This window comes from Pinus tabuliformis, chromosome 8 (genome assembly GCF_031772625.1).
Source record: "Pinus tabuliformis cultivar Carrire ecotype Pingquan chromosome 8, CPIR1, whole genome shotgun sequence".
NCBI classification, from domain to species: Eukaryota; Viridiplantae; Streptophyta; class Pinopsida; order Pinales; family Pinaceae; genus Pinus; species Pinus tabuliformis.
In genome coordinates, this window is record NC_142294.1 from 1,961,323,764 (window position 1) to 1,961,347,109 (window position 23,346).

General features: G+C 35.8%; 1 protein-coding gene across 2 annotated transcripts in view; it reads left to right on the plus strand.

The window, feature by feature from the left end:
* LOC149244313 (diacylglycerol kinase 3-like) overlaps positions 1–23,346 on the plus strand; it is a 266,156-nt gene that overhangs the window by 64,156 nt on the left and 178,654 nt on the right. For both annotated transcript variants that reach the window (XM_089374800.1, XM_089374801.1), the window contains exons 2-4: positions 3,771–3,893; positions 4,043–4,180; positions 4,370–4,455. In XM_089374800.1, the coding sequence (XP_089230926.1) occupies positions 3,771–3,893; positions 4,043–4,180; positions 4,370–4,455 (347 nt within the window). The remainder of the gene's footprint in view (positions 1–3,770; positions 3,894–4,042; positions 4,181–4,369; positions 4,456–23,346) is intronic.

Consider the following 23,346-nt stretch of genomic DNA (forward strand, 5'->3'; position numbering starts at 1 on the left):
GATATTAGTTCTTAAAGGTAATTTTGTTAAAAAACCAATATCCCATGATCTTGAATCAACCTTTTTATTGGGTTGAGAGTAGCAAGGAGCCCTACAACTTTGGTGGTTCTTGATGTTCATTGCTTCATGCCTTGTAACACTCCTACCCACATAAAAAAGAACACACATACACTAGCATAAATCCATGTTAACCTCGAATCTCCAAGAGGTTTGTTCCTCGAGCGTTTTGGTCCCTCCTTGGTGCTTACTAGATATTGGATTAAGATTGATTTGCTTTTCTATATTCTCATTCTCCAAAATAAAGTCACGATGCCTCATTAAGCAGTACAACTCCTTGTGGCATTGCCTCTATCCTATTGATTGTGTGATTTGGAGGCATACCTTGAGGTTCCTGAAACAATTCTTCATAGCACTGTAATAAGTGATCAAGTTACTTGTGCTTGTGTGAGTTTTCCTTTTGGATTGAAACTTTGTGTGGCAAGCTTTCAAAGCTTTAGCATCGGTTGGAACATGTGAATTTTCTTCCATTTTTGGTCACATACTAAGGCCTTGAGAAGTCTTTAGCTTCAACGAACGAAATGAATGATAATAGTTTTAGATCTTTTTGAACTTTCATAAAATAGGTTTTATGGTCTTTTAGTAGTTTGTTCTGGTTCTTGTGTTATTGGCAGATTGCACCACAATCCCGCTAGTATGCATTGTTGGAAATGACACCACACACATCCAAAGGTTCTATATCAAACTCTACATGATCATACCCTTACTCTCAATGGGAGAAAGCCCGTTTTTTGTGAAAGGAGGATATGATAGGGTGCATTGTACTTAATTTTAACGTTATTTATTATAAATTGCTTCTGGGTTTGCTTGATGTTTCTCAAATTTTTTCTGAAGATACTACAACCCCAAATCTCACGGCCATACGGAATCATTGGGGTAACCATAAAATTTGTTTTACTTTCCCTTAGCTTAGAGTTGGTGTTCAGATTTTATTATCTTAATTAGAACAGTACTTCACTCTATTTTATTTCCCTTAGCTTAGAGCTGGTGTTTGGATTTTATTATGTTAATTAGAACAGTACTTCGCTCTATTTTACTTTATGCATTTTGTTTCTTTATGAGCTGTTATCAGTCTTCCCACTATGTATTGGCACTATTGCACTTAGTAGTCCCATTGATGTACTTTTGTGATCATCTGTTGGACATTAATAAAATTATTTTATCTTATATACTTTAAATGGAAAATGAAGACAAATGCACTTCTTTGATCTCTGACGTACAGAGGTCTGGTGCTGACAAGAGATAACAGGGGAAAATATAATAGTGACCAATGATGATTGAAAGGAATCGAGGGGTTCGGTTTACAAAGAAAAACTAACCTAGCTCTCAATTGAAGGCCTTTAAAATACATTTTTGTAAGGATGACATGTATTGCTCACTGTGGCCTTTGGCAGACACTTTGGTCTGTAAAGTGTACTAGATCATCGAGAAATATAGGCATATGTTTTGAGCTTTCCATTTCAAGAATTGAAGCTGAAGTGTGCTTTAGCACTGTAATTCTTAACACCAATTATCTCTGGTGCAACTCATGCTATCCAAATGTGACATTAATAGTTATCTGGTGTCTAGTCTGATGGGAAAAGATGCATAAACATTAAATAAGAGTGAAAGAACTAATGCTAGTATATAAGAACAATTGTAGGCATTGCTGACATCATCTATTTCATCACTGGTTTATTTTACAAGATAAATAACCTATTAAGATGGAAACAAGTTTGGACATTTTATATTTTTTGTAGATAAAAGGCTGGTCTTGAGATTGAAATGTACTAAATGAAATTGAATGGTGAAGTTACAGAGTCGATAAAAAAGAAAGTACTACTTGTGGAGACCAGTATGCATTTAATAGTAAAAGAGTAGATAGATATTGGTTTTGTTTAAGAATGGTTTCTGGCTTTGATAGCTAGTTATTTGAATGGATGGATGAAAGTGCCAAGATTTTGAAAAGGTTGGTGACTGTTGTTTTTTAACGAGTTCAATGGTAATGGCAGATGCAAGTTAGACAGTTTATATTTTCAATGGTATTGAGAATAAAATATATTGAACTTGTCCAAACTATTAGGTTAGTGATCAGATAGACCATGAAGCTTAAAAACATTTGAGAGTGGTGCAAATGGGGTCTCATTATGTCAAGGGCAGTAGAATTATGAAGGTCATGGAAATCCATAATGAGGGTTGGTCAAAACATGTAAAAGCATTGCACCAATAGAAGTGAGATGCACTCTACAGCTGAGGTGAATGAGATGTGTCACGACCATCCATCCATTTGTGTGTAACACTCAAATAACATAAAAAGTTGAGGTTAGTAATTTAAAAAAGAAAATTAAAAAAGTTGACTACTACAATGTCAAAAAATATAATAATAAAATAGTGTGGCATAGATCCATCTTAACACAGGATTTTTTAAGCACTGAGTTTTATCCAAATATAACTGATTAACTTTTCAAATGTCAACCTTATGTTACTGATGATATCATATATTATCTGAGCTTACACTGAAATTGTAACATGGAAAAACAAATGCACAAACCATGTCAAGGAATTAACTGGATGGGCATAATAAGCTGTACGAGGCGTTGCCATTTCAAGAGTAGAAAGTCGGCAACTAGTTCTTGGTACTATCTACAGTTATCTAAATTTGTGATTTGCTTTTCTATGCAAGTAATTCTGGGGCTGGATAAAGATGCAAGGAAATGCACTGCCTCATTTTTTCTTAGAAGGCACAGGCAATTCGAATGTTACAGTAATGGTAAGAGTTGTGATTCTATCCACTGGATTCTGTCCAGAATGGTTAATGAGAAATTGGTTATATACTATAATAAAACATGGTTAATAAATGCATGTCTTATTCAAAACTACGATGTTCTATATGTTTGCAATAACTCTCTTGTTTCTTTTTCTTGGTCGTTACGTGTGATTTGTTCGGTCTTCTCTACTAAAGAAGTGCTTGCTTTTCCTCTCCTTTTGCACAGGACCAGTCTCTGCTTCATGGTCTAGGGTTTATCTATTTGAGTTTACCTGTTTATTATGTGATATTTTGTTATTTTCCTTTCAGGAGATGCCTATTAGAGGCATTGTTACATCAAGAATGGAAAGTCTGCTAGTTAGTTTTTGGTGCTATCTATACTTATCAGATTTTTTGATTTACTTTTCTATGTAGTTAATTATAGGGGGTAGGTTAAGACTTAAGGAAATGCATTTCATCACAATTTTACAGTAATGGTAAGAGTTGTGATTCTGCCTGCTGGATTTTGTCCAGATTGGTCATCCAGGAATTGCTAATATATAACAATTAAGACATGGTTAATAACTACATAGCTTATTCAAAATTACGTTATTCCATATGCTGGTAATAAATCTCATCTTTCCTTTCGTTGGCCTTTTGATCCGTTCATTTTTCTCTGCTACAGGAGTGCTGGTTCTTCTTGTTTTGCAAATGATTGGTCTCTGCTTCATTGTCTAGGGTTTTTGAGTTCACTGCTTTGTTTTGTGACATTTGGTTGTTTTTCCATTTGGGAGATGCCTTAAGCATTCCTGCATTGACATTGTTGTTTATGTACTTTTGAGTCCAATTGATTTAACTTGGTCATTTGTGGACATTAAAATAATTTCTTTCTTTCTTTCTACTTATCTTCTAGTATCAGTGAACAACTATTAATCTCTTAGCAAATCATCATGATTTGTTCCCCTAATTATCTATGGGTCATGGACAGGTATTTGATCTCTCAGAAGTTAAACCCTCAGATTTTCTTCGTCATGGTCTAGGTTGTTTGGAAAAACTGGCTAGCTTTGGAGATCATTGTGCTAAAGAAACCCGTGACAGAATACGCATTATGGTAAGTAGTTTGTCATAGACAGAGCTATTTCAATCATTCCAAATAAACTATGCAGATTTTCAGTTGATCAAGTTTTTAGTTGAAAATTCAAATTTTCCAGGTCAAGGAGAAATTCTAATCGATGAATGTTTTCTAATAATATTGGTCAGGCAGCAGGAGGTGATGGGACAGTGGGATGGATACTGGGAAGCATTGTTGAACTTCGTTTAGAAAGTCATAAGCAAATCCCACCAGTTGGAATCATTCCTCTTGGCACAGGCAATGATCTAGCTCGAAGTTTTGGTTGGGTAGGTAGCTTTCTTTGGCTTATATTCCTTTGTTATATATGTTCTTCATCTTGTGTTTTTTGCAGTCTGAACTGGACAGTCAGACATGTGGAAGTTATAGTCAGCCTCAAATTTTATTGGCTCCATGACTGAAAAAAGGTGTTTATAGACCATGTTCATTAGGTGACCATTTCATAATTTATTTTACAGGGTGGATCATTCCCCATGGCATGGAGGTCGGCAGTCAAGAGGTACTTGGACAGAGCAGTTAGTGGTCCAATTTGTCGCCTTGACAGGTAAGCCATTTTCTAAAAGTTCAAAACTTTCAAAAGCTTGTATTTGGGGAAGCATATAAAGAAACTAGATTTGATGATATTGTTAGTGTTCATTTGTTTAATGCTAGGTGTCATCTATTTGGTTTCACATTCTTAAATGTGAAATATACTCCTTGAAATTCATATTTCAGAAAATTATACACTTGTTGGGTAATGTTTTTGCTATTAAGCTGAGATAAGCTAAAATGTTGTGATCCTTTATGATCTGTTTCTCAATTTAAGCTTTGGCTATCATTTATTCATTGTCAGTATATTTTGATTATTTTTTTCCTTTCAAGGGAAAATGACACTCATATTAGAATTCCTAAAATTTACATAAGTCCTTTGTGGGGCACATGGCAAAGAATGTAAGATCTTTGTTCTTGATTTCTTCATTTTCTTAACAAGCCCGGGCCTTTTGCTCCTCCTCTTTTACTTTTGATCTTCTAAGTGGAATTTCCTATTTTCTATGTTAGCATCATTCTCAACTTTAAAAATGCTCATAACATCAGTTTCCTGCTAGGGCTCTGGTTTGTATCAACATTTTGGGTGATATTTTGAATATGAGCTTTCACTCAATCTTTTATGGATTTATTGTCGCCACCTAATCCACACCTCAGGTCATGTGGAAAAAATCTTCAATCCACTGGGTGTGGCCTTGGGGGCGAGTTTCAAGTTGAGCTCACTGTCACTCATAGTTTTAAAAACCGTTTTGAAAAACCGGTAACCGGTCAAACCGGTTGGTTAGCTAGCTGGCCGGTCGGAACCGGCCTAAAAACCCGGTTTAACCCATCACTTGCCCGATTTTTTGACCTAACCGGTAAAAACCGGCCGGTTTAGGACAAAACCGGCCGGTTTGTAACAAACCGGCCGGTTTTGGCCTAAACCGGCCGGTTTTAGGCACAACTTGTGACCTGTGATCAGAGTCGGTACTACATTCAGTGTGCTCATGCCCATGATGAAAATTTACAAATATGGTAGATAAATACACAGATATGTGGCACCAACAAATACCCAAGTTCTACAAAACAAGTGACAGGATGAGAAATGTGGATATAGTAAACTATAGCACTTATCTAAACATAGACCAACTGGAGTGAAAGAGACCTAATCTTTAGGCTCTGATGTCAAAATAGGTATAAGCTAAAGGTGGGAGCAAGATGGGAAGCAAAAGCACTTCAATTTTATTAACTTGGAGAACATAGCTTATCCATTAAAAGTGAAGCGAGGGTCCTTAGATAGAAAAGGAACCCTATCATAAATTTGACACCTTATGTAACTCCCCAACATACCAATTTAATATATAAATAGGAGTCATGCATACAGCTGGAGAATCTAAATGATAAACACTATACTAGATGACAAATTGTACTAGAAGTTACAATGTCACAACAAGACAAAGTCACAAAGAAATATTATAACATTACAAAATGTGATGAGCACAAGTGAGTCATGACAGGATTGTATGGCTTGACTCATGACAGTGACTTCACAAACAGTGCAACAGTGATGACTGCAGCATGACAGAGAGGTATGGCTATGATCTATGGACAGTGAAAGTGGCAATGACACAGTAATCCTCTTGATGGCAGTAACCTGGTATTACGAGTAAGAAAGTGACAGCAGTGTTAGTGGACAGTTGGATCAGTGGGAGCAGTGAACAGTTGCATAGAGGGAGCAGGAAGTGCAAAAGGAAGATGCAGTGAGAATAGCAGTAGGCAGCAGTCATAGAGCAGCAATGAATGTGTGAATTGATTGATTGTAAAGGAAACTGAAGACCCCTGCAGACTTAGTCTGCATATCTTTAGACTTGGGGAGTCTTGTACTACCTTCCAGGTTTACCTGCTAAATGTTGGATGTAGTAATGTACATCATACATAACTGAGCTTATTGTTGAGCAAATTCTTGTGTACTCTCCTTGATGTCATTGGTGGCATTGATACTGAGGTTGCAGATCAGGCTGAGGCATCCTCAGACTCTGAACCAGATGATGTCTATGTAGCTTCTGATGATGATCCTGTGTCTAGTAGTGCTGATGGACTTGATGATTGATCATGTGTACACTGTAGACTTGTAGTAGGCCAATGGCCTCATAGCTTGTAGCATTGTTTTTGGACTTTATAGGCCATTTAGAGCCTCATTTCTTATGTATTTTGCTATTTTGTCGATGATATGTATTGCACTCGGTGCCATTTTGATATAATCACCTTTGCATGGTATATAAATGAGCAAACTTTGCATATTTTGTCTCTACTGGCTTGGAATCATGGTTTTACATCTTAAAAATAGTTTTGTTTCATTAAAAATTAATTATTTAATGTATTTTTTTAAAACCGGTTCGTTTAGACCAAACCAGTCCCGGTTAGACCGGTTCCGGTCGGTAAACCGGTTCATTAGGTGGACCGGTCCGGTCATTGGTTCCGGTTTTAAAAACACTGCTGTCACTCTATCTCGACTCCTCTGTCTAGGCTAACTCTTAGCGAAGCCAAGGGGGATAGTCCCTAAAAAAGAAAAAAATTATTCTAGGAGTTTATTTGATTACCAAAAGGACAAAACCAACAACATATAACTCATATGACTTACAAGCAGATAATTAAACGACAAGATTGAAATAGTTAGATAGACCAGTGCCCAAAGTTTCTGCTTGTGTATTGAAATAGGAACCTGGGAAAATGTAATCGTGGCCCAACGAAGATGCTGTTGGATGTTTTGGAAAATTTCTGTTGGTAAATTATGGTTAATTTTACTTGGAATTATTTAACGTGAGTGAAAAATGGAGAAACATATATGTGATTTGTACATGATTGCAAGAAGAGGAATTAATCTATGGTTTGCTTCCTTTATGGCTTTTATCCTTCCAATGAAAATAAAAGAGTAGCTTGTAGATCCAATGGGAAAAACATAGTTTCATGCATTTCGCTGATTTCACAAGTCAACAAAATGCTTCCTGACTGACGATAAATTCTAAAAGTTTTTTTCTAAATTAGACTATGTAACCCAACACAAGTCCTCTTTGAATCATGCTAAAGATCAAGCTTTCACTTGCGATGGCCAAGAGCATAACCGAGCTTGGATGGTAAAGATTCTTTACTTTATTTGTAGAGAAGGAAATCTAATAAAAAACAAAAGGAAATCTAATTTATGAGTGAAATAAAATTTAAGCTAAGAAATGAATGCTTTGTGGTGCTTAGGTTTATTCTATTAAGTTAATTTTAACCAAATTGAGGATACCATGAAAATGAGACAAAACACAAAATTACCCCAGGTTAGGGGGGAGGGGATGCCTATGGAACTCCCACTAGCTTCCTCAAGGTTACAATGACGTTTTAGAAGGTTTGGTACCTAAGTTGCACGAAACGGGGAAACGGGTACGAGTTTCCGAAACGGGCACGGGTATGAAACGTGATCCCCCTAAATTTTGGAAACGGGAAAACATGCATATATATATATATATATATACACATTAGGACATTTAAGAAATATGTGCAATCATAAAGCATATATATAATATGATACATTCTAATTTATTACATTATGATAAAATTGTCAATTGTCAATGCATAAACTATAAGTCTCTAAATTTACATCAGATTTACTCATGAATGATCACATAATGAAAGTAGAAATATTCAAAATCAGCCACGAGAAATTTCTAATTTCTTGTTTCGTGCTTGATTGGGATCTCCTCCTACATAATCGATCGACCTTAGTGTTCTTGATTAAATACAAGTTTCATACCCTAGTACCCTACATGCTCTTGATTATTGGGAGTCTCCCCTGCATAGAGGGCTTGGTTCTCTTGATTAAATACAAGTTCCATACCCTAGTACATGATCAAATCCAATGGAAACATTGCAATCCCCCTAATCCTGAAATCCTGAAAAACAGATAAGTCTGTTGGATTTTGAGTGAGATCTAAAATTCTACTTTCTCCATATGAAATCCAATGAGGACGAAACCACTCTCAAACAACCTGAGTCATTTCATGGTAATGTTAAAAATTTAAGTAAAAGGATGAAAATGAAAAATAAAGGAGAATATCACTTTCACTGCATATCAACACTAGGGCCATAGGCTTGAACATTCTGCTGCCCCACTAAAAAAACTCCTTTTTTTTATAACTTGAGAGACATCTAGAAGCATCTAGAGGATATTTGAGGTGCCCAATAAAAAAATTAGAAGTGAAAAAAATTAAAAAAGTACAAGAAAAAGTCAAGTTACAAGAGGAAACTCCGACGTACAGCCCAGAAATGCGTTTCCGGCCGTACTGGCCACGTTTCCTCCTCGAGAAACAGGCCAGTACGGCCGGAAACGTGTTTCTGGGCCGTACCGTATGGGTTTCCCCGTTTCCGTTTCGTTTCCGTACAGAAACGGACCCTCTGCCCATGTTTCCTGCAACTTAATTTGGTACCTTTTGAAATAAAGGGTAATGGATTGTTGACCCCTTTTTAACTAGGGGGAAGGATATGGATGCCTTTTGGTGTCCCGGATGGTCTAAATCACCAAAATTTGAGCAACACTTCCCATTGTACGTTCGCAAACCTCCAAAAAACAAGAAGTTGCTAATGGTGAAAGATGCCCCAAATGATTTCGGGAAGACCCACAATATTTATTCTCAAAATCAGAAATTTTCCAATTGAAAACTTATTAAAAATGAGAAAATCTAGTTTAAACAACCAAGAAAGAGCTAACTAAAGCTAGCTCTCTTAGATGCTTGTTATTTGTTGTTGGAACAACAAATGATTGGCACTAAGATTTGCCAAATATATCAATGATAGCTTAGAAAAATAACCGGAAAATATTTTAGAGATTTTAGCTTAGAAGTAAGAGAAGAGGAAGAAGCTTGTAGGAGGAATCCTTGGGCAATGGAGCCTCTTGTTGGAGCATGGTGGGATATTGCTTCTTATGGTTTGAAGTTAATGGAGCATCTAGCCAAAGTGATCCACTTCTCCAAATCGAGGTGCCTATAAAGCTTACAAAAAATTCTTGCCAAGAAACTTTGTTAAGAGATAGGTGTTTCCTACATATGAAATCTAGAAAATATGCCAATCAAACTAGAAGCACATATAATCTTGAATTCCAAGATGTAAGACAATAAATATATTTAACAAATAATCATCTTTGAAAAGTCTATTCCTCCTGGGTAACAATAGCCCTTCAAAGGGGCTATAACAAAGCTTAAAGCAATATAAACACAAAACAAGGATACTTCATATGTTAAACATCAATCATCCACACAAAGCTTGTACAACATTATTTGCCTCCAAAGTCATTTATTCCAAATAACAAGAACAATTACAAATGCTAGCAAAGCTCTTTTCGAATCTTACTGTCTAACTCCTCTTGAAATGGAGGAGAGTGCGTTGTTTTATAGACCAAAAGGGAGGAGTTTCCAAAGAATAGTTTCCAAAGAAACTTGTCAACCTAGAAAAAGGGGAAACTCTTCAACCTAGAAAAGAGGAAACTCTTCAACTTAGAAAATATGGAACTTTTTACTAGAAAAAAGGGGAAACTTTTTAAATTAGAAAAAAAGTTAATTTATTCACCTTTTTGAGTGCATAATTAATTTTCATGAGAAAAAAATAATATTTTCTCTCAAAAAGGGGGTACTAAGGTAAAGTGGGTACTTTAGTTAGAAAACGAGTACCCCCAAGGCGTATGACACCTCCTAGTACGACTTCTTAATTATTACATACATTTTACAAGGAAAATTCCCGTTGGCAGGTTTTTTTTGTTAATTTAAAAAAAATCCTAGAAAATTCTAAATACAATTCCATAATGTTAATTTTTAGGGCTAGATTGTTCTCTGTTGTATTTAATTGTATCTTTGAAATTTTTCAATGCATTCAGATTTGGGATTTGAGCAACGCATTTTCAGGGCACTCCCAGAAGTGAGGTATAGTGTTGTATTTTGTCATGTACTTGCCTTTCTTTTTGCTGAGATGAATGAAGAGGTCTCTCCAATTTGAAGTTAGGTCCGGAGATGTAGCTCACACATTGTGAGTGAACTCGGTTATCAAACATTGGTGCATGGTTTTTATGGTCTCTAGGATGTTTGACAGTGGTTCCAAACTCATCAGTATGGAGAAAGTAGAATTTCATATCCCATTCAAAATCCAGTGGACTTAACAGTCTTTAGGATTTCGAGACTGATGGGATTGCAACATTTTCATTGGATTCTATGATGTATGGGGATATGTTATTGGCATTTTAATCCATAGCACCAAGCCCTATGTGTATCCTAATGTTGGTAGTGTTGATTGTTGAACTGCTTTCTCATGGCTTCAACAAAAATGTACCCTTAACTCAAACCAAATTCATTGATCAGGCATGTTGAGCTTTTTCTACTATACTTTAAGCCTTGGACTAGGCAGTTTCATCAAACTGGGTGGTGTCTATTGGTGTTCCTAAAGGATCAAGGTAGAGGCAAAGAATGAAGGATGATACTAATAATGAAGATCTTGATATAACTGATGGTGGAACATTGCTTGTTGAGGAGTGGCGGAACATGCATGGCAGTGCTACCCCACAGTTACTCATAACAGTTTTTTTTCCAAAACTTGTCCTACAGAGACATATCACAGGATAGGCCTCTTACTGTGCTTCAAATCACTCAAAAAAATAAATTTATAGGTGAAATAATTACCTTTCCAGGCCATAATAACAACCAACAAAACTCGACAAACTATGATCAATATCAAAAGAGCCTGACTAAAAGCAAGTCCCTTATCTGTTTATCAATAGCGAGAGAGAACGACTTCCAGGAAGAACTCTTCAAAATTGAACACCTGTTTCAGTAAAGTCCCTTACTGCAAAGATAAGGCTTTTTTAGATAGTCTGTCAGCTTGAGAATTGGATCTCCAATAGCCTATAACCTATCAATTCTTCCATCTGCAATGCATTTCAAAAGGTAACCACACCGCTTACAATTCAGCTCTATTATGTGTTCCTTGACCTAGTGTAAACTTAATAAGTTAAAACTTAAAAGACACGTAATGAATTTCCTTCAAATATAAATTATTACTTACACTGCCACTACACATTGCTGGAGTTCCTTCACTAGCCCCATCAAAAATATCCAACGCTTTAAAATTGTTGATTTCTACCGTTTTTACAATTGAGATTTAATTTATTTAAATCTAGACCATCCATACACAGATCCAATCTAATAAATCACCTGAATACAATGGAGTGTCCTTTTCCTTGGAGAATCAATTGTTTCTAGTAAGCCACAAATGCCATAAAAGAAAAGAAGGGAAAGCTTTATGAGCTACTTCATATTTATCATTGAACAAGTCCTTAAAGCATCCTAGAAAGGATTCTTTTTCCCACCTGTTACTGCCATCTGTTAACTTGAGAATTTCTGTCCAAATCCCCTTGGAGTATGGACATTTTACAAAATGATGATTGACAATCTCTTCATCTTTTTGCACAAAATGCATTTTCCAGGACCAATCCAATTCCCGTTTCACCCATTGCCCCACATTAAAATCTTATTTGACAATGCTAGCCACATAAAAATCCTTGTTTGAAGGTGACTCTTAAGTTTCCCATATTTCTTCCACCACCATCTTTTCTCCCATGCCTCTCCTTCGATTCTGGCAGCATACCCCAATTTCACTTTATATACACTTCAGCTTTTGATTTAACCATTATATTTCATCTTCTTGGTCATTAAGCATTAATGCATTACATTTTAATTGGATTGTAAACAGGATCGATTATTCAGCTAGTTCATGCTGCATATTTAAATCCCTTGTAGATTTTCAGCCTTGTCTCCATTCCACTGTCTCATTTTGAGATTTGGCATCTTCTAAACTGAAAATACCTCTGTGATGCAAAGCTTCAAGTAAGAGACCATAAATCCTAAAATTCCCGAATCATCCTGTCCAGTGATCTTCACCTATTCTAACACTGTTCCCTCTCCCAACATCCTGACCTAACAACTTGCCAATTGATGAAAGCTTTCCATATCAGAGAAGGGATTTGTCTCATTCCTTGACCTCTTTTCCACATAGCTTTCTCCCATGTATTTTTTTGCATCAATTTTCCCCATCAGACTTCATTGTGGGTCAGCCTTCACATGCCCTTTGTTGCCAGAGCTTGTCCAAATATAAATACGTTCTTCAAACCCCTTGACCTACATTTGTGGTCATTTGTTGGACATTAATAAAATTATCTTATCTTATCTTAAGGTTCTATTAGATGTGATCTTCAAGATAACCAGAAGTGACTACAAAATTGTAGGATTGCCAAAAAACATTTGACAAGGTTGTAACTAATAAGGATGTTGAAATTTTTTGTCTCAAAAACCATATTGAAGCTTGGTTGCACAAAGTGAGAAGCAAAAAAAACTGGAAAGAAGATGAACCAATAAAAACTAGAACAAATGATCAACAAAGACTCTTTGATTAACAAGGAAGCAATGACCAATCTAGTTGAATTAGGGATATCATTGGGCATCCTAGTACAAACTACAGAGACAAAAGCCCTATGTTACAGGATTTGTGTGGTCTAGACGTTGGATCTGCAGATCCACTTTCAGATTCAGGATGTCCTAGATCTTTTAGGAATTCTTTGGCAAAATGGGTCCTTTGTTGTTGGAAACACATCCCGACCTAGATGACCCCACATGCATGGATAACCAGTGAAATTTAACTTGATTTTATGGATTTAAATTTTATTAGGGTTTTGGATGTCAGGATGAAGATAAAGTTCCTGTACCATTCACCCATCTCTTCCAATCGAGTTCGGGTACTAATATGCATGCACACCCAAAAACAAAATGCCATGGTAGTGTCACTCAGTGACTATTTCGATTCTAGTGTGTTCTCATGCCCCAAAAGATGCTTGCATGCATACATACATTCATACAATTAACTATCTATGACATATGATATTAGTATATTACTGATTAATGTTTACATATTATTTAAAAAATGATATTAATAATAAAATATGATATAAATATTTATTTTATATTTGACATGTTATTCGTTAGTGGTTTTGATTTTTAATGTTAAATATGTTTTTAAAATACATTTTTTCTTCATGCATTTCCTAGCCATATTTGGATCTCAGCTTTTCAAACATTTGGCAGATTTGTATTTGGATCCATATCCATCTCCTAGTAACTTAACAAAAACTTTAGAGATCCAAGTGTCTCTACCACTAAAAATTTAATGATCAATAGAGAGACACAGTGTATAAAGAAGATTTAATGTTAAACATGATTCAAGGAAATTCTCAAAATATGATAAAGAAAGAACATGTTGCAATGGGAACTTATTGAGAATCTGATTAGAAGAGTGAACACAGTTTCCAATCAACATATCAACATCACTTTAAGCTATATTCTGAGGAAGATCAATTGTAGTGTAACGTGGTCTCAAAATAGCAATCATTCTTGGAATCACGATACAGAAAGCTCTATCCAAGAACCCTATAAACGCAATTTTGTGAAAGGTTGAACTAGGATGGAGTGATCTTTAATGACATGACATATTTGTTTAGTACTTTGAAGAACATCTTGCCTCATTCTTTCAATTATGACAACATCGAGGACATAGTTTCATGTGATAAATATAAATTACATAAATGAATATTAGTAATATTAAATTATTATTATAATTAATGAAATACTCAAAAAGGAACAACCTAACCAAGGGACACAACCTTTCACCTTTTTGACTAATCCATGCATATAAGTATATTGTCCCTTGGGTCATTGTATCATCAATCTCACCTATTCAGTCAATTATGAATTATATAATTATTTATTCTATATGGATTTGAACTCTTTGTCCTCCTTATGTTGGACATTTTGTAAATGACCTATAGTTCATGAAAATTATTGCCCTTCCAAAATTTTCCATGATCGAAGGATCGTCATAAACAAATTTCATTATAGATTGGGTTTAAAAATTAAGGCTTTAAGTCTTTACCTATTATGCCTCGAGACTTCACTTTGGCTCCTTTGTGTTTGCTTATCTCTATCATTACTCTTCTTTGGCTCATCATAGATCTTGTGAGCTCAAAATGTCAAAAATGTTAAATTATGCAACTAGGGTTATATTCCACTTTGGACAGCTCATTTGATGGAGATAATTGTTGCATTAAATCCTCTCTTCAAGAGGACCAAAATTGACTTAAAGATCACCCATTTTGGACAAGCAGAAGTTGGATTTTTGATTTAGTCTCACATATGCACAAATTGTTAAGGTCGGCTTCAATGACATCTAGGCTCAAGAAGCCTAAAGGATGTGTCTCTTCACCTACATGGATTCGTATAAACACAAGAGTCATCTCACCTTATTTGGCACCAAAAACATCACACAACATATCTTCTCTCGTTCTCATAATGGTTCGTACAGCTCAGAAGAAGAAATCTTCTCTATCTCTCTCATGCTATGTACAGGTGGCTGAATTACAGGGCTGACTGCAGGGCCGAATGACAACTGTATTACAGGGTTGACCAGCAGTGACTTGGGCATAAGTGACATGCTTTGACTGTGTTTTGGGTGATTCCTTTCTATTTTAGTAGGCCACAGACATTGGTGTATAAAAGAAGGCAATCCAAGCTCCTTGAATGAAGCCCTAAATTGCAGAGGCTGACCACAGGTTCCATCTCCATGTTGACCAGGTTTGAATATTCTAATTCGGACTGTTTTGGGCTCATTTTGTTCAGTCAAGAAGGCTGCATAAATTGCTCCAAGACCGAGCTCCTTTGATGACTTTTGGACTGCTGTACTATCTTTGGTTTTGACATACTTTGACAGCAGTTGATTGCTGTTGACTTGAGCAGACTACAGGCAAAACAAATTTTACTACAGTTGGCTCCATTTCTCTTTTGAATAGTTGCTTGGCATTTTGACACTATTTGGATATTGAATTGAAATTGTATAATGTACTCTCTCTGCTGAACATTTGAAGACAATGTAATAGAAGAAGATTTGCAAGGGTTTCCCCCCTAGTGGGGTTTATCCCTGGTCATTGGCCAAATATTGTGTCTCTTGTGACTTGTCTCTTGGCTGTCTTTCTATGTGCATTTGTTTATTTGTTCTATATATTATTGCTCTATTGTCGTTGGAAAATTGAAGAAGTGAATTTGAGAAATTGAATGCTATAAAATATTGTTGAAGTAATAGTTGCAGCATAAAACAAAGTTATGAAAAATCAACAAAAAATATAGTCTCTCCAATTTGTATACCCCTTTCCATATAAAAGTGTAACACTTCCATTTTTGATCTCCATGATCAAAACATTGGTTAAAATTTCAATGTCAAAATCTATAGAATAGATTGCAAATTGTAAAGTTCTTGAAAAAATATGCACAATAGATCTCCATAACCATACAAAATCACTCCAATAACATACAGAATCACATAGCAAAGCATAATCAACCCAAACAAGAAAAAGAAAGACACATAGAATATTTTGTTGATATTTATAAAGGTCAATAAAAGATTTGATGGAGCCAAATATCACCCTAATTCTGATATAGCCTCCTTACAAGCATGCTAGAGAGAGTGTGAAAAATCCAAGTACGAGTGCTGAAAATAGGAATAAACAGTGCGCCTAAGAGAAAGATGCCAATTATAAGAGAAAATGCCAAAATTAAGTGCCCTTACGTTGGTAACACTTTGTATTTCAGGTCAAGAAGATCACGAGATGAGATGTAAAAAATGCGAGCTTGTGTTTTGTTTTTATATGCAATTCATGTGAGGCATCCCTTTAAGGGGGGGAAGTTTTCCTTCTAGACGGGGCACCCCAAGAGGTTTATTGAGCCTGCACATAATGTTTGACTAGGTCAGCTGTAATCATATCTAGTAATACAATAGAAGAATAAAGAATATGGCATTAGCCATAATTACAAGTAAGAATGATACATGAGTCAGGGCCATATGTATCGATTACAGTAATAATTCCAACAACCTATCTTAAACTAAATAGGACCATGGAGAGATGCAATTATACAACACCGCCCCTAAATGGTACATCTCGCACACCAATTCCATGGTGTAACTAGCTTGACAAATTTTTTGTGAAGATATATCTGCGAGTACATTGGTTAAGGAATATGGGTGTAATACGCCCCTGGGCATAGATAATCCTTGATATTTGCTCTGATATTGTGTTGAGATTTATAAGGGTCAATAGAAGAATTGATGGAACCAAATCTCACCCAACTTTGGAAATAGCCTCCTCTCAGGTGTTTTAGAGAGAAATAGGTATAGTGTGCTAGAAAGAGTTCAAAATCCAAGCACAAGTTCTGGAAGCAGAAATACTCAAATATGCCTAAGAGAGAGATGCCAATTACAAGAGAAAGCACTAGAATTATGTACTCTTATGCTTCGAAATTTGTATTTTTGTTCAAAATAATCACAAGCTGAATTGATACAAATGAGAGTTTGAGTTTTATCTTTGCACACAACTCAAGTGTGATATCCCTTCAAGAAGGGGTTATAAGCCCACAAAACTATGACACACACCCCAAGAGGTTTATTGAGTCTACATATCAAAGTTTAACTAGCTCAGGCTTACCCATACCTAGTATATAAAATAATAAGAAATATGGCCTGAGCTATAAAACAGGTAATATGATACATGAGTTGTGGCCAAATGTACAGATTGCACTAATTTCAACGGATTTTATGATAGAGCCAGATTTATTGTTGAACTCCAACTTAATATTTGTACACCAAAAGATCCATATGAGTATCTCATATTCTCTCATCTTCTTGTGTTAAACAAATGAGGGAAATGAACTGTCTGGAATTTACATATAACATTTTTCAAAAGGATAATTGTTCTTACAATAAGGTCCCTTAATTCCTAAGTCACTTGACACGGGGACACGGGACACGAGGATTCAAGTGTCGGACACAAACACTTTGACCCCACGCTATATATATATATATATATATTAAAAATTAGATATTTCTTACACAAATTCTCATTCATGATACACATTCATTGATTCAAACATAGATCTTCATCTAGATGTAAGTTTTACAAGATTACAAAGTAACATTATGCATACAAATAGAATTGTGACATAATACATATTCATCAATGATCCAATAGGAGAAAGACAAGATACTGTAGTTTTCTCATTTAGTCATTAAAATCAAAATGTGTTGCATAGATAGTACCAATGCCACTGACAAATAAAAATAGCAAATTCAAAACAACTACAAACCTCAAGGTAGTGGGTAGTGTTGAGCACTAGAGTGTTACCTGATGATTATATGAAGACTCCACGCCCAAGGATGATCTAGAGGACACTTGTACCATCAGACAACAAAGTTTTTAAACTATATTTCTATCTTCTCATCATCTTTCTTGTACCAGATTCCACATCCTGCGGGGAATTGTAATAAGTGATACTAGTAATGATGAGTTATTGAGTTTGTAACAGGCCTCGGATGTTGGGACTTGATCAACAAACGAGTACACCTTTGAGTGTTTTTTTATCTGGTTAATTATCTTTTCTTTTTCAGAGGCGGATAAATTTCTGGGTTTTTTCACTCACTTCCTACCCCAAAGCCTGGGTGACGGTTTGAAAGTTGAGCCCCTACCACATCTTAATGTCTAGAGTCGATGTATATTACCATACACGATCACACAAAAAATTTCGTGGAATTTGGTTAAGTCTAGGTAGTCATTTTTAAAATTTTTAGATTTACCGCACTGTTGAAATTGCTAATAAAATTGTATTTGCAATGTAATAAGTGATGTCTAAAGAAGTTGTATGGGGTATGAGTATTGAAATTTGCATCTGTCACCAATGTTGTGAAAAGCGCGAGCGGGATTAAATCGACGCGGGGAACGAATCGGAAAAAATCGGGAAAATCGGGAAAAAATCGGAAAAAAGCGAGAAAAAATCGTTTGGTACAAAAATATTCATTTTTTTTTCATTTTTTTTAATATCTAAACCATCTACAACATAAAATAAATACATTGACACATAAATATAACAAAAAAACTAATAGATAAGATGTTTAATATTATTTCTAGCGCTAAAATCACACATAACATTGAATCATGTCCTGAATAGTAAGTCCTGACTCCTGAGTCCCAACTCAGCCTCAAAATATCAACAAAAAATATGATAATGTATCTCATCATATCATAATGTCATATACAATAAAATGAGGTCTAATCCTATTGATTTCCTCTGCCCCTCTTGCAAGAAAATGCCACAGCTTTCCCTTTCCCTCTAGATGTAGATGCTGGTGCCTGTGCTGGTGGAGATGGCAGTGGAGTCTGATGTGCTCTAGAAGCTGAAGAACTAGAAGTAGGAGCTATAGGAGGTAGACCACGTCCTCTACTGGTGGCAGGGGTAGCCCGAGCAGGTGGTGTCACCTGGAAACATTACAATCTCCCAATCCTGAAATCCTGAAAAACTGATAAGTCTGCTGGATTTTAAATGAAATCTAAAATTCTACTTTCTCCATATGAAATCCAATGAGGCTGGAACCACTCTCAAACATCCTGAGTCATTTCATGGTAATGTTAAAAATTTAAGTAAAAGGATGAAAATGAAGATTAAGGAGAATGTCACTTTTACTTTAAGAATTTAACATTACCATGAATAACATATCCATACTAGGGCCTAGACTTGATCATTAAGCTGTCCCACTCAAAAATTATTTGTTTCTTTAAAAAAAATTGCATGAAAAAACCCAAATGACCAAATGAAAAACCAAATTTTTTTTTATAAAATCGTGCTGTCCCGGCAACCCCGCGCTTTTTTCGGAAAAAAATCGCGCTTTTTTCGAAAAAAGTGCACTTTTTTTCGAAAAAAGCGCACTTTTTTTCGAAAAAAATTCAGCAAAAAAGCTGATTTTTTCGTGTAAAAAGCGCGATTAAATCGGCGCGGGGAAAAAGCGTGATTTTTTCAAAAAAGCGCGATTTAATCGCGCTTTTCACAACACTGTCTGTCACCCTCAACTTTTTACTATGACACACTTTGAGAGGTTAAAAATGTGTTTTTAACCTTCAAAACCCACTTTTCCCAAGTTTAGTGGGAAATCTGACAATTAGTTAAGCCAAAAATTAAATAAATGGAGAAAAATAAATATCCACATGCTAAATGTTGTGGAAATGAGGTGGAAATTTATGGGGGAGTTAAAGTGATGTCCCAAGGTGTTATGGACTCCTAAAATCAAAGAAATGACATGTGCTCAAATCAAATCGACTTTTTGCCATTAAATGAGAACGCTGTTTACTTGGAAATTCGAATTTGTGAAGTTAATGCACATTTGGGAGGATTTGGGAGAATGTTTGGTGGGAAATTGTCCTCCCATGGGTTACCACCCATATACACTTGCCATTCCATCATAAAATTCGAATTTGGCACATAAGGAAAGAAGAAAATGATATCCACTTGTCAGAATTCGATATTTACACTTGGCATTGGAGCTCCATTCAACAAATTCGAATTTTTCTTTGGGATTGTCACCTCATGCCATTTGTTTAATCACTTCTACATTGGGATTGCCACCTCATGCCATTTGTTTAATCACTTCTACATTGGGATTGGCTCCCATAGTTCTATTTAAATGAGCCTTTAGCTCTCATATTGTATCTTTAGAATGAGCTATTGGGCTTACGAAGACTTTACTGGATTTTGTATTCATTTTCATATAATAAAAAGACTTTGGGGTACTATTGTGTTGGTGTTCTCTTTCCATTGCTTGAGGTGATGTTATTTCAATTGTTGTGCTTTATATTCTACATGTATGTTGGATTATGCTAATTATCATTTTACCATTTGTTTGGATTAACATATGCATGCTATCTTGTATGGTTTTTGGGTTAGGGAAATACTCTAGGAAGAAGAGCACTAGAAGATTTTTGGTGAAATCTCTAGCTTTCTCCTCCATTGTATAATCTAATCTCTTTATGATTGCTGACATCTTTTTCTAAGTGTGTAGAGATCTTTAGATTTGGTTGAAGGATTTACTTGGGCGTGGGGTAGCTCTCCAATAGACGAACTAACTCCCAAGATCAAGAATAGAAGGACCCAATTGGTTTGCCTCAACGATCTCATCAAACGATTTAGAAAGATGGAGTTTCGTTTCCTATAGCCTACTAAGATCACATAAATTTAAATTCAATATTTTTCTTGATCAATATCTTGTGCTTTCAAGGATTTTATTTGCTACTTAGAGCATGGTTTTAACTAGACAAGTATGAAGTTCTACTTGCATGTCTTGATCTAGTTCTTGTACATTAATTGTAGATTATCATTTTTACTCTTTCATGTCATTTTTCCACTCATTTTGGATATGTTTTGCAGCCCCTTCTGAGCAGATTTACTAATTCAATCTTTGTGGCAGCTTGAGGGAGTTTTCATTTGAGACATTTAACAAGTTATTTGCAGGACCTTTGGAGCATTTTGAGACGGAAATTCAAGGACGTTGTAAGTATTTGAGGCATCATTTCTTGAAAGGCCGAGTTCTATTGTGAGGGCAGCTTCCTTCTCTCACTAGGCTGTGGGATAGAGGAGGCTTAGCCTCTCTTCTTAATGCTGCATACAACTCCCATTGTGCCTGATTTTATTGCTGTAAATATGTTTCTTGTATTTTCAGATTTTGTCAAAGACTCTCCTGTAGTTGTTATTTGAAGAGATCTAGCCATTGGAAGTGGCATGTTGTAAAAGACTCCTTTGGTTTCCTTGGGAAGTCTTCTCAAAAGGCTTTTCTTTTCTCTCTTTGTAACCAATTTCTAATAAAAAGATTATTTTTTCTTGTGAGGGAGCTTGGGATTTCCCCATGGTATCCTTTCTCCCCATTTAGAGGGAGGATCATTGCTTGTGGGTGGACTAATCTCGTAGTTTAGTTGCTCCAATTTTTTTTTGTTAATTTCATTGCTAAGCTCACTCATGCATGATTAGTTTCTTAACATAACACTCACATCCATTCTCATTTTAGCATACATTTGAGATTGGTTTATGTTTGCCATTTCGATTTCTTGAATACTTGTATTGGGCAATCTACTACAACACATGCAATTTTTCTTTTAATGCAAGAAAGTATTTTATGTTTACTGAGCAAGCTTAAACTAGTTTAATTTATCCATCTACTTTGGTTTCACAAGTCTCTTGAGCACATTGCTTTATCATTGTCAATTTATATTATGTGGCATTGTCATTATTGTTGGGTTTTTCTTGTGTCACTCCATTGAAGCAATTTGGCATTGATTTCATTTACTTGCAAAGCAACATATTGGGAACTTTCGGAGCTACAATGAGCTAATTGTTTCACTTTCCCTTTCCATTGAAAGATATTGGTATTGTTTATTTGAGCATTATCTTTTATTTTGAGTACTAATATCAATACTTTTTTGGAAGCAATATCACTCACTCATGCATTTCATCTAGGCATTTTAGTATAAGAAGGCTTCCAAGCCAGGCCCCAAGCCTCACTAAAATTAACCTCCAAGCATAAGCTTGGTTGATAGAAAGTACAGGGAAAAATATTTTCTTGGAAAGTTCTTCCATTTGGTACGAAGTGAGGTAAAAGCGTTGTGACCCTGCAGTTATGAAGGTAGCTTGCCCCTTCGTAGAAAAGAAGGCACACGCTGGCTCGTAAGATTCAGGGGACGGGTATCATTAATGACACCTCTGTGCCCTCGCCCCCTCTTTCTTATAGTCACCCAAATTTTTACCCTTTGGTAAGAGCTCAAGAGGAGGAATTTTCATTTAGATTAAAAATAACCAAGACTAATTGCATTCAAATCTAGTATAGGTGCATTTCATGCTAATACATTATGATTTCACTTGCAATTGCCCATTTTACTCGTCATTATTGAATATTTTATGTTGGCAAGCAATGTTTCATTTTCCTTTTGCAAGTAGAACACTAATTGATTTTCTTTTTGCAAGATATCTCTATCTACTTTGATTTAAGCATTGATTATATTTTAAAAGCATTTTATATCTTGTATCGATTATCGTGCTAGCATCTTTGTCTCCATTGCAAGATTGCTTTACTTTAATTTTTTGAAGCATTCTACTTTTGTTTTGAGCAAATATATCTTTCATTCCTGTAGAGCAATTTATCTTAAGGCATTGGTTTTATGTTTTTAATATGTTAATGATCTTTATTGCTGATATCATATTTTGCTCATAATTCTTAAAAGTAATCCATTTTCACTTTAACATCTCTCCTAGAACTTCACATTTCTTTTATCTTAGTTTTCTATATTAGGGACCATACCCCATAGCTAACCTAGGAGATAACTCAAACGGAGAGAGTGAGGATTAGTGTGACAACCCCTTCTCTGAGTTCCTTTCCACCAACCACACTTTGTGGGGTTGAAGGCTTTTCTCATTGACTTGTAGGTAGGTGTAGGCGACAGGGTCAACAGGTAGCTCATGAGTCATCAATCTTCATCATCAAAATCAATGTCACTGTATTCATCATCATGGTCACCACTGCTCTACTCTGCTGCATCCTCCTCTGTATCCAATGTCATCTCTGCATCTGCTATTGTAGGGATGACCCCTCTACAGTATCACCATCATCAAAAGTGATAGGCTCTAGCACTGGCTCATTGAGATCCAAGTTGGCCAATGCCAACTCAACATTGTTGTCCAAAACCATATCATTAGGAAAGACATCCCACATCTTTGTCTTTCACTTCAACCACTTATCCCTCTGCTTGTAAATAAGACAAAGGTTGGTGTGCATATACACCATTGTCTCTGCCCTGGACTGCTCAAGCCTGCTCTTCTTGACACTATACAAATTCCCAGATGTGCTTCAATTCCTCTCGTAGCAATAGGATGAAGTCACCTGAGAGAGGAGCCTCATGGCTAATTGCTGTAGAGGAGTGCTTGTTGCCCCATGAGTTGCCCATCAA